At 45.4% G+C, this 12,228-nt stretch overlaps 1 protein-coding gene across 2 annotated transcripts in view; it reads right to left on the minus strand.

Moving 5' to 3' along the window:
- Positions 1 to 3,646: 3,646 nt before the first annotated feature.
- The window catches only part of rab3gap2 (RAB3 GTPase activating protein subunit 2 (non-catalytic)), a 42,614-nt gene continuing 34,032 nt past the window's right edge, over positions 3,647 to 12,228 (minus strand). For both annotated transcript variants that reach the window (XM_083632897.1, XM_083632896.1), the window contains exons 31-35: positions 10,963 to 11,178; positions 7,885 to 7,974; positions 7,515 to 7,739; positions 6,079 to 6,243; positions 3,647 to 5,351 (exon numbers count right to left, since the gene is read on the minus strand). In XM_083632897.1, the coding sequence (XP_083489023.1) occupies positions 5,199 to 5,351; positions 6,079 to 6,243; positions 7,515 to 7,739; positions 7,885 to 7,974; positions 10,963 to 11,178 (849 nt within the window). In that variant the 3' untranslated portion in view covers positions 3,647 to 5,198. The remainder of the gene's footprint in view (positions 5,352 to 6,078; positions 6,244 to 7,514; positions 7,740 to 7,884; positions 7,975 to 10,962; positions 11,179 to 12,228) is intronic.

A 12,228-nucleotide genomic window follows, 5' to 3' on the forward strand; every position in this document is an offset into this window, starting at 1 on the left:
TTCACCAAAACCTTTACCACAGACTGAGCAAAGACATTTTTTCTCTCCTGTGTGGATTATCATGTGTCTCTTCAAGTCTCCTTTACGACCAAAACATTTACTACAGACTGAGCAATTAAATTTTTTCTCACCTGTGTGGACTATCATGTGTTTCTTCAAGCCTCCTTTTTCACCAAAACCTTTACCACAGACTGAACAAAGACATTGTTTCTCTCTTGTGTGGACTATCATGTGTGTCTTCAAGACCTGTTTTACACCAAAACCTTTACCACAGACTGAGCAATTAAATCTTTTCTCGCCTGTGTGGACTATCATATGTGACTTTAAGGTTCCTTTTTGCCCAAAACCTTTACCACAGATTGAGCAATTAAATTTTTTCTCACCTGTGTGGACTATCATGTGTGACTTTAAGCTTCCTTTTTTACCAAAACCTTTACCACAGACTGAGCAAAGACATTGTTTCTCTCCTGAGTGGACTATCATGTGTGACTTCAATACGCGTTTTACACCAAAACCTTTACCACAGACTGAGCAATTAAATGGTTTTTCACCTGTGTGGCCTATCATGTGTATGTTCAAGTCTCCTTTATCACGACAACCTTTACCACAGACTGAGCAATTAAATGGCTTTTCACCTGTGTGGACTATCATGTGTCTGTTCAAGTCTATTTGATCACGAAAACCTTTACCACAGACTGAGCAATTAAATGGTTTTTCACCTGTGTGGACTATCATGTGTCTCTTCAAGGCTCTTTCTCGACCAAAACCTTTACCACAGACTAAGCAATTAAATTGTTTCTCTCCTGTGTGGACTATCATGTGTGACTTCAAGTCTCCATTACGTCCAAAACCTTTACCACAGACTGAGCAATTACATTTTTTCTCGCCTGTGTGGATTATCATGTGTCTGTTCAAGTCTCCTTTACGACCAAAACCTTGATCACAGACTGAGCAATTAAATTGTTTCTCTCTTGAGTGGACTATCATGTGTGACTTCAAGACTCGTTTATCACAAAGGCATTTACCACAGACTGAGCAATTAAATTGTTTCTCTCCTGTGTGGACTATCATGTGGCTTTTAAACTTTGGTTCCATCCATTCTTCATCACTGACTTCAGTCTCAGGTTCAGAAAAGTCTGAAGTCTTGTCATCAGTAGCTGGTTGTAAACTACTAACTGGATCTAAGTTCCTGGCTGGTTCTGATACTCCACAGTGCTCTTCACCAGCTTCTGTTTTCATCTGTTCAGTTGAGCTGCTGGCTAGAGGCACTACCTCTCTGTTCTCCTCAGTTTGGCTTTGATGAAGCTGTGAGGACTGAGGCTTCTCTTCATCGCCTTCACTCTTCACAGGGACAGGAGTGAATTGGAACTTGGTGATATCAGCCTCCTCCGGCCCTTGAAGCTGCTGCTCTCCCTCCTGACTGGTCCAGAGTTCCCCCTGTTCCTCTTTAATGCGTGGGGGCTCTGGGTCCTCCTGGTGTAGTAGACTGGGGCTCCACTCCTGCAGCTCAGGGGGAACGTATTTACTGACCGACAGCTGCTGGAAGTCTGGAGGTACGGCTGACCGCACTTCAGGATTTAAAACAGTCTCCAGCAGCTTTCGTTGTTGCTCGTTCTTTTTGGAAGTAGAATATTCTAGCCTGATATCAGACTGAATGGTTACCTCGTTACACTCCATTTCCTTCTTCAGAAACAGTCAGCTCAGTGGAGTGGGAAGATCTGAAGGTCTGGACTCACTCAGGCAAAGAAGCTTCCTCCTCGTACTCTATCTTCTTTCAAACAGCCCAAATATCTCTTCAACGGCCGCAGTTAGTCGCTAGTTCAGCAACACTGTCAGGTTTTGGACATTAGACATTTCCATAGAGTGACACAGGAACTGTTCCTCCTGAAAGTTTTCCTGACAAACGTTCTTCAAAGCTCCAATAAACGTTAGCTCCATTTAGCTTCACGGCTAACTAAAGCATTCATCTGAGTCCATAAGAGAGAGGAGCTTATTCTTCCTCTCTCGGTGCTAAACAGAGCCTCGTCTGCAGTTTATATATTCGTGACAATATCATCCATACATACAGAGTCTTCTGTTGGTCAACTACAGCTGTATACTATGAAAGGGGAAATCAGAAAGGTGGTATTATCTATGATTATTCTGCCCCCACACGGGAACTCACCAAATACCCAGAATGCCTTGCGGCACAGAAAGAAAGCCGAGCAGTTCGCGATATTTTTTTTGATGATGGCGAAGGCATAACCCGCCCCTCTCTGCCTCTGATTGGCCTAGCGTCAAACTTCCATCCCCTGTCAAACCCTGCCTGGCTGCTGCAGCTTAACCTCGAGCTGCAGCTTGGTTGGCTGCCTTGCTGTATTTTCGTCTTCAATTGGTCTATTTAGATTTTGGCCCCTCCCCTCGTCTTGTTGGCAGGGCCGATTTTACCAACGGGCTTACCGGGGCTGAAGCCCCGGGGCCCGGGACATCAAGGGGCCCCAATTTTTTTTTTTTTTTTTACAGCATAACAGCAATAATAAATACTAAATAATAATAAAAGTGCTTGTTGTGACATCTGTGGCAATGTTTTCTTTCCAATCAGGCTTTTGAAAGAACATGATGGCTAAACCTACAGTTTGTGTTTGTAAGCTAGAATGCTGACAGGAGAGCAGGTGGTGACATGAAAGTTAGTGAGAAAAGGAGAAGATACTGAATAATGACATCACAACAGTATAATCCTAATGTTGATTTAAAATGAGATATTCCTTTAAATACGGCTAAAAAAGGTAAAAAAAAAACACTCAAATTTTTCCGCCAACACTCCCTTCCGCTTGAGGGGGCGGGCCCTGCAGAGATGAATAGCCCCAGGGCCCATGAAGTGTAAAATCGGCCCTGCTTGTTGGGATATCCAGCTTGATTCGAAAGGCCACAACAGACTCGTCCGTCAGAGCCTCAGCGGCGACGATACGTGCGTGACGTCAGCTGCACAAGAGTTGTGATTGGCCGTTGCCTTGGGCCTGTAACAGAGATCTCCGAGGTAGTCAGCGGAGACCTGATGTGATTGAGTCCTTACCGTCCTCATCGTCGTAAAGTCGCGTCACAGACACTGCGGGGACGCGTTTCCTGGGTCTTGACACCCCAAAATGTCCGGAATGTGCAGCAGTCACTGACGGAGGGGAAATCGCCAAAATACTCATTCTAAAGGAGTGTAAGTCCCCTTCCCCACCTTCTTTTCAGCTGTGGCTGACGGACATGGTTTCAGTTAGGCTATATGTATGGAGAGACTCAGGTTCCTGAGGACCAATTCACGTGGGAAGTTTTCTACCATCTGGGACCCAATTATGGCTTACTTGGACGAGGTTAGGGGCGACGGGTAACTCACCCAGCTGATTTCTCAATTGACTCCTTGCACGGGATTCTCTATACGTCACATAAGCACCTTATGCGGCTGGTAGCACCTCATTATAATGTCCGAATATGTGTATGCTTTTTCTTTCTTTTCCTTTCCTGTGACTGAGCTTGTCTTTTTGTTCTTCTTGTGTGTCTGTTTTGGATAAAAATTAAAAAATTAAATATTGAAAAGAAAGAAAGAAAGATCAACAGACCAAGTCCCGGCTCTTGAGAAGCATCAAACCTCTTTATTCTGCAGCAAATTAGCCCAGTGAGGGTGACCAGACAGAACTACAGAATAGAGGTCTACAGGCACAGCTAGTACAGTACTGTCTGCGTATAAATAAAAAATAAGGTCCATATTTCTTTATGATACATCATTCTAATCTGTGAGGAGGGAGAGGTGAAACATGATTATGATATGGCACCCAGAGTGAAATCTGTGTTTAAAGTCAGATGGATGGAAACCTCGGGGGTGGGGCTAGTCAGGAAAGTAAACACACCAGAGTGAATAGGAGAATGACAAGTAAATGATGGTGAAGAAAATACATGCTCAGTTCCATCATAACCATCCCACAAACACCCTCCTAACAATACTCTTCAACAACACAAACACAGGTATTCAGTATAATGTATGTTACACAGTTGAGCAAAAATGCAATGATGGATTGAATAAAAATTATTTAAAAGCCCATCATATCCATCCTCTATATATCTCTGCCTAACCATTTACAATTAATTATCAGGTTACCATGAGCTGAATCATAAAACAAAGACTGTCCTCTTCTGTTCCCCAACAATGACAGAAGAGAGTTAAGAGACTGACTTTTAGGCTACGTTCACACAGCCATCCTTAGTGCTTGAATCTTATCTTTTCCCCCCTAAGTGACTCAGGTCAGTCTTTTACATGACTGTGTGAACAGTACAAGTCACATTGAAAGTGACTTTTTTTTAAAGACGATCTGGGCTACTTTCAAATGTGGAAAAACATCAGATTTGAATCTGATGTTTTGGAATGTGTCTCTGGTGTGAACAGACATCTGGCCCATATCTGACTTAATGCTTCAATGTGACTTTTACGCCATTCCAGAGTGACATTCATCACTATTCTGCGCTGGTGGGAGGAGGGAGGACCAAGTGGGCAGATTGTGATTACAAACATGGAGGACAGCTGTGAGGGAGCTAATCAGTGGAGGGGCAGTGAGGTTTTAGACCTTATAAGTATTAGCAAGAAGTAGCAGCTATTGCTCCACAAAATGCCATCATTAAAATGTTGCCTCTCTTTCTCCTCCTCGCTATCATCTGCTCCTGTATTCACTGGTTCCACTGCACAATAAGTTGTAAATTAAACCGTAAACAACAGATGATGTATGCCGGTCACTTCAGGTCCGCGACCTGTTCACACTGGAGTCTGATATGGGCCACTTTTAAAAAGTCTGTGTGAACAGCCACACAAAAAAATCAGATGTGAGCAACAAGTCAGATTCAAGCACTAAGGATGGCTGTGTGAACATAGCCATAGCCTATTATTAGTTTGATCATCCTGGTTGTTTACAATCCTCTTTCTTTCATGCATTAAATATGAGCAGGTTAATGGACTCCAAAATCCAATAAAATAAAATGGTGTTGCCAACCGAGGCAGGACAATGTCAATGGACCAAGCTAGAGAGGCCTTTCTCTAGTCACCATATAGCCCTTCAAGAGAGGACTCCTCTTTCCATTTCCTTCCTCTTCTCCTCACCTCTCCCCCCCATCATCCCTCTCTCCATCCATCTCCCCATTATGGTCCAAAGCTTCTCCTCTGTCTCTCTCCATCCCCAAAGGGCGGGTCAGTCCTCGGTGGTGAGGGCATCCACCGCCTCCAGCAGGTGCAGGGCCAGGCTGTACTGGGCGTGGTTCTCTGGCAGCATCTCGATCAGACGACTCACCAGCCTGCTGCTCTGGGGCAGGGGCACCAGGGGGCAGCGCAGCTCACTGGGGTCCTGGGGGACATGGAATAAACATTGGCACAGTATAGACCGTATCAAGGTTAGGGATGAACCGATACTGAACCGAACAGACGACCTTCCGGTAAAAGCTCGCTTCTCTAACCTTTAGGGCCACTGCCCAAAAATCCTAGCCTGGTAAACCATCCAGATCACGTGATCTCACATATTGTTTCGTTCTGCTGTTCCATCTGGCCTCCAGCCCGGGGTTGGCGTTTTCAGAAATTTCAAAATGCACGGGCCAATCAGAGACCTGCCTCATAGTTGACATTGTAACTGGCCAATCAGGGACGCTGCTGGCTAAACAGTAATGGCTGCTCCCATGGCTCTGCGGCTCCCGAAGCAACGAGCAGTAAAGTTAACCTTCGTAGAGTAAACACAGCCATAAGTGCAGTTATTGCAGAAATAGACCCAATAACAACAATTAAACAAGAACAAGAGCATGCAGTATGCATGGAGTTTCTCAGCAGAAAATATGTTTTCGCCGTTCTTCCGAGTGGATTTGGATTTGACTGGAGCAGACGCTGATTGGCTGAAGGACTGGATTTCGCAACGCTGATTGGCTGATGGAGTTGTCTGTCAAGGCAAGTATTTCTACCCACTGAAATTATTGTGGACGGCTTCGAGTCCAGACGGAATAGTAGAACAAGACAACATGTGCGTTCACGTGATCTGGATGGCTTACCATCATATACATAACAGAGTAGAGGGTTGGGGGCCTCACCATAGCCTTGAGCCATGTGCAGAGTGTGGGGGGCAGGCGGGCCAGGAGCTCCATCGCAGCTTGGGTCTGACTCTGGCTGTGCAGCAGCGAGTAGCTCAGCCTCTGGCCAGTCAGCACCAGCAGCTGGGAGCCCAGTACGTCCTTATCTTCCACCTCCAACATCACCTGGGGGGAAGGTCACTGCATTCCATTATATCCAGGGTTGCCACTCTTAATGTGTGAAACATCATTATAGTTAACACATTCACTGCCAGCCGTTTTTTTTACTGTAGGTAGCTTCTGCCAGAGGGTTTTTTTGAGGATTCTGGCTCATTTTACAAGAGCCGAGGATTATTTTCTGCTTGGACTTTGTGAACACAAAGTTCACAAAAGTACTAATAGAATGTGTGCTTTCTCTGTCTAAAAGAGTTAGTTTGTAGAGTTAGTAGTTATGTAGATATTAGCCGTTGAGTACAGCATGGTTTCAGCGTCTGAGACTGAAAGCTGAGATAATCGCAGTTTTGTGAAATTCAATCAAACAGGCAGAACAGTCACTTTAACAATTTATTTTTGGCATCAGTGAGAGATCAGACATCTAAACAATATAGTTCTGAGACATCTAAACAATATAGTTCTGAACGCCCTCTCCTTCAAACTCCTCCCTCCGTGGGCGTGTCTGGTGGCTTTCAGCAGCGTTTGTCACAAGCGAGTTTCTACTGCCTGTCTGAGCAGTGAGCAGCCTCCCTCCCTGGCGGCCCCCTCGTCAGCGGGTCTGGATGGGGCTCACTCGTTTCTTGGGTTTGAGAGCTTTGATGAAGCTTTGTGCGATTCTAGGCTTTATGCTGCGTGTTTCAAAGTGTGTTTTCCACCCAGTCTATTTTTGGAACCCCCCACCGTTGTGCGCCCGTGTGCACCAGCGTGAAAGCGTTTTCGCCTACAGTATAAGAATGAGGCTCGTTCGTTTCTGGGTTTTCGGTTGAGCTCAGCTGGAATGAAGCTGTGTGCGATTCTGCGCTTTCTGCTGGTGTTTCAAAGTGTGTTTCACCCATAATCTATTATGCAAATTTGCAATCCCCCACCGCCAGCTCCCAGCGCGATAATGCGCGAAAGCGAAAGCGTTTTCGCCAATCCATTTTACAGTATGAGAGAATGGTTTCCTCGCGCGTTCCCCTGCAGTTTTGGCTCTGCTTTTTCTAGGCTGGAGAGCACTGTCGCCACTTAGTGGGTCGGTGGAATGGGTTGTACACGTTCGGTGGCTCCAATATTTTTATAGGAGACGTGGGGGGCGTTGATCCACGTCCCACCGTCAAAAAATGTTTTTTTTTTTTTTTGACGACTCAACTCGTCATTGGCAGTCAACCGTTGGATTTTTTTTTGACGACTCAACTCGTCATTGGCAGTGAACGTGTTAAGTATAAATTGCTGACTGCCCCCACCCTATGTCTGACTTGCCCTACCTCCTCAGCCCTGAGGTCCAGGCCCTGGTTGTAGAGCTCGCAGACCAGGTGTCGACGGAGGATGTCGGGGTTGACCTGCAGCAGGGAGCCCAGCTCCAGACACAGCGAGGGCCACCAGTCGGCCCTGGAGCCGCTGCAGGGGAGGGGGGGGGACCCGGGGCCCGAGGCTGAGCCGGGAGCATCGTCTATGGCCTGCACCCAGCCAGTCAGCACCCGCAGGAGGAACTGGGAGACGGTAAGAATGGGGTAAACAGAAAGGGAAGTTGGTGTGGCGATATAATGAGGTGTGATGTGTCAGTATCTTTCTCTTTCTCCCTTTTTTGTCCTCTGTGTATCATTCCTCTATTTGGTGTGTTTCCTCCTTTCTCACCTCCTGTCGTAGCGACACCAGGTTTGGGTCCATGTCTCCGCTGGGCATCAGCTGGATGGTCGTCAGATCTCTGAAGAAAGCGTTCTTACCCTGGAACGACACACACCGAGGAAAAGTATTAGTCAGTGCATAAATGTAGCCCAACTACTTTATTTCCAAATGTGGACTTTGTGATTGATACACAAATGTGGAAGCGTACAATGACATCACTACACACACACTAGTGATGCACGGACCGCAGTTATCTGCAGGATATCCCACGGTACAGGCATAAAAATAACACTTAATAACACTCTTGGGACCAAGCAAGGACCAAGGATTCAAGAAATGGCAGCGGTAAACATTACCATGCGGTAAGCGGGGATGGGATGACTATCATCATGATAGATCATGCCTCAAATTCTTGGTCCATATAAGGCAAATTATGTCACCAGAACATCAACAGGAGCAAGATATTCCTTCATTCTCCTCTGATGGTGGAGAATGAAGACTATGACTAGGCCAATCCAGTCATGATCTAAGTAACGAGTAGTGTGTATTTAGGCTACATGAGGATGAGTCAAGTGCTGGACATGTAATCTGCAACAGCTGCCAGGTTTACCTGCACAAAAGCGATCCCATGGCAGCAGAAACAGCAAGTTCATCTCCCCAATGCGAGACTCGCTGCTTGACATCATTTAAAAGGCATTATACCATGGTCTGGGTGAATACTCGATTCTGATTGGCTGCAGGGTGTACATTAAAAAGTGATAATGTACACCTAGTAAAGTAGTTCAGTCAAATGGTCTGTTCACCATTCATATCAATGCACCATAGTTTCAACAGTGGTATCAAGAGAGCTGTTTGAGCTCTATACCACCGTTAAGGGTTAATATGGCACTTTTGTAAGTTGAGAAAAAAAATGAGTCGGTCAAATTAAATATTTAAATCACCCGTGTGCTCAGTTTATCAAAAATAACTCTTATTTACAATTTAGATTTTTGTTTCGGAGATTTCCCTCCTGACAGAATCTTCATTGCGAGCAGAGCGATCAGAGCCATATAATGGAGAGTTCCGACATCTCCATTCACTCCAATGGACCAGTTTTTTACCTCACAAAAGTTACAAGAAGTAAGGTCCTGGATTAAGCAGGGCTATCAAGTTACAGCAAAATGGACCCTTTGTGATGTACTTTGAAAGGGTCAGACGTTTAAAAAATTCTAATTGTATAATTATCAGCTTTATTTATGCATCCAAACGTTGCGCAAGCCCCCTTCCTGGCTAGTCATTTGGCTACATGGTTAATCATTTTCGACCTCCGCTGACGCAACTCTCTGACTAAACCGCTCTGACCGCCCTGACTGCTTTCACTTCCTGAAATCTCTTCGCCCGTAAATGTTAATATACTTGGCCAATACGTATGTAACATACAAAGTAAAGCAAGCGCCCAAACGGCAAACGGTAATGTCTTCATTTAATGTAGAACGCAAAACATTGTTAAACCCGCATTCCTGTGATAAAGTTAACGTTTGTGTCGGCTTTAAAATGGAGGCGCTGCCTGGTTCCCTGTTGCCAGGAAGGTGGGAGGGACTATTTTATTTTGCGGAAGACTTTGACTTATGAATAACAGCCATTTAAACAGCCATTTAGATTGCTTTATTTATTACACATGGAAATATAAATGACTGGTCTTGTTTTGTTGGCAAGTGACCATGGTATAAGCGGGTTAATGCCCTTCGAGGTGTACATTATCACTTTTTAAGGGACTTCACTGTGCTTCGGCCCGGTTCTCGCTTCAGCGTCGTCCCTTAAAAAGTGATAATGTACACCTCGTTGGGCATTAACCCTTACATATAGAGGAGCGAGGTGTGAAATGTCAGGTGTGCGGTTTGGAGCGGATCTATAAATAGTAGAAGATAATTTGTTCAAATGGATGGCAGGCGGATGGTTTATAAATACATGCGGATTAGGATGGCATCAGAGCTCATCCACGCATCTCTAACAGACACACACACACACCTAGACACACACCTCGCCTTGGAAAGTAGTTTGAAAGACAATATGTGTATTTGTGTGTCCATCTGCCTGTGTGTTTACACAGACCAAGCAGCAACTTCGGGCTTGGACAGACGAAGCCAACGCGTAAGTGTCAAAAACTGAAGTTCCTTGAATGGACACTTGAGTCAATCCCCATTCACCCCCATGTTAAAATGCCAGACTCAGGGTTCATACAGCTTTTTAATAGTACAATTCAAGCACTTTCAGAGCGCTGAGAGCAGATGGTCGACCTCAAGACGCGGAGTGGAGCAGACAGAGCTGAACAGAAAAACATCCCTTTTCATTTCGGAGGCCATGTCACTCAACCAGATTCGGTCCACTCTGCTGTCCGCTCCGTGTCCTGTGACAGTGTCTTGTGTGAGATGCCAGGAGACAATAAATATGACGATGGGATTGTCTCATTTCAGGTATTAAATGATTTTTGGTTGACATGAGTGATTGTGAGCTGTCTGAAGAAGAGCGAGATCTCAAAACGTCACGGGTCTGAAATAAATCAGCAAATGGGAGCTACAGTGTGCGGCCTCGACTTTTTCATTCACTGCTGCTTTTATTGGGGATGTGCACATCTCCTTCACTGTTTCATTTTGATTGTGTAGATGAAACACCAGATTATGTTGAAAATCAAGCACTTTTCAATGAGTATATTCAAATTCAAGCATATTCCTAATGAAGGTTAAAATCAAGCATTTTCCAAACTTTCAAGAGTTTGTACGAACTGCCGACTTTACAGCATAAAAACATGTTTACAGCCTGGTTCAAAAACAGTTTTGGTCTCTTTCACCTTTCATGACAACTCTACGGGGGTGCATCTTTATATAACAGACCCGTTTAGAGTCAAATGTTTTGGCCGTGATTCACAGGCCGTCTGTCAAGTGATCGCACATAGATTTCTGTGGGAAATGCCTGGTCCAAGATGGCAGCGGCCACAATGCCAAACTGGAGGCTTCAAAATGGGAGTCCACAAACCAATGGGTGACGTCACGGTGGCTACGTCCATATTTTTCTACAGTCTATGATAGTCTATGACAGCCGCTTCCTCACCTTGCTGTCGAACAGGCTGAGCGCTTTGAGCCGCAGGCTGAAGGTCATGGCAGCGTGCATCAGGGAGGCCAGCAGACAGTGGTGCTGGACCAGGGGGTAGTGGACACCTCTCTGCTCCAGGGCCAGCTCAGCTATGGAGGCCGGTCCCTCCGCCCCACACCACGCCTCCTCCACACCCAGCTCCGGAGGGGCAACCTCCTCCACCCCCGAGTCCGCCTGGAAGGCAAGGCAAGGGAAAGGGTTAGAGTTCAATGATGAAGGTTTATGGTTTTACAATGAGATTCAGGGGTTAGTACAGGAGTGCAGAATAAAGCACATGCGCACATTTGATGTAAGCAAGCTATCTAATAAATCAAAAGCATCAAGTGTGTTCTGATGTTGCTCTCTTCAGCTTGAACTCCTCAATTCTACTAGATCTAATTCTAAGATAGCACTAGAAATGTATTATTATTATCACTATTAGTAGTAGTAGTAGTAGTAGTAGTGATAGTTGTAGTAGTGCTGTAGTAGTAACAATAGTGGGATTAGTAGCAGTAGTGTTAGTAGCAGCAGTAGTGGTTACAGCAAACAAAGCAGTTGTCAAATGCTATGAAGAAACTAACCAGAGTCGGTGGCAGAGACAAATTCATGGGTGGGCATTAAATCTGATGGAGGGAGCATGATTTCAACGTATCCCCCCCCCCCCCCCCCCCCCCCCGGTTATAGTCTCGTGAGGATGCGCAATACAGTCTATGATGGACTATATTTATACTAGTTTCTGGGCTACCTAGGTGCAGATCTCAAGTCAAAAGCAGGTAAATCTCTGGGATTAGTGAGAAAGTTGCTAAAGGAGGAGAGAGAGTGCTTCAGCGGAACTAGTGTAGTTAAATGTACAGCGGGTAATCAGCCACTGCAATGAAGAATAAAGTAAAAATTAATCCGTTTGAGAGCAGCAAGAATGAAGCTAGTTTTAGGTTGGATATTCGACAGCCATTCACAGTGAATGTCTATTGCATGCTTATCCAACCTAAAACTAACTTCACCGCGGTGCAAAACACCTCTCTTCAAATTCAGCGTCAGTTTTGGCTTTCCAGTCTGTGCGGACATCTCTGCGCAGTCACAAAAAAGTTTGAGACGCGGTTGTTCACAACTCGCAAACAGACAACAAACGCCTCCCCCTGCACACACTCTCCGCCACTCACAGGCACGCAATCTGCCCATATCGGCCGCAGCTCTCTGCATAGATGACATAACAGACGACAGGCTTCACACAGCGACTCAGCCCAG

The sequence above is a fragment of the Poromitra crassiceps genome (genome assembly GCF_964638095.1).
Source record: "Poromitra crassiceps genome assembly, chromosome: 3".
NCBI lineage: Eukaryota > Metazoa > Chordata > Actinopteri > Beryciformes > Melamphaidae > Poromitra > Poromitra crassiceps.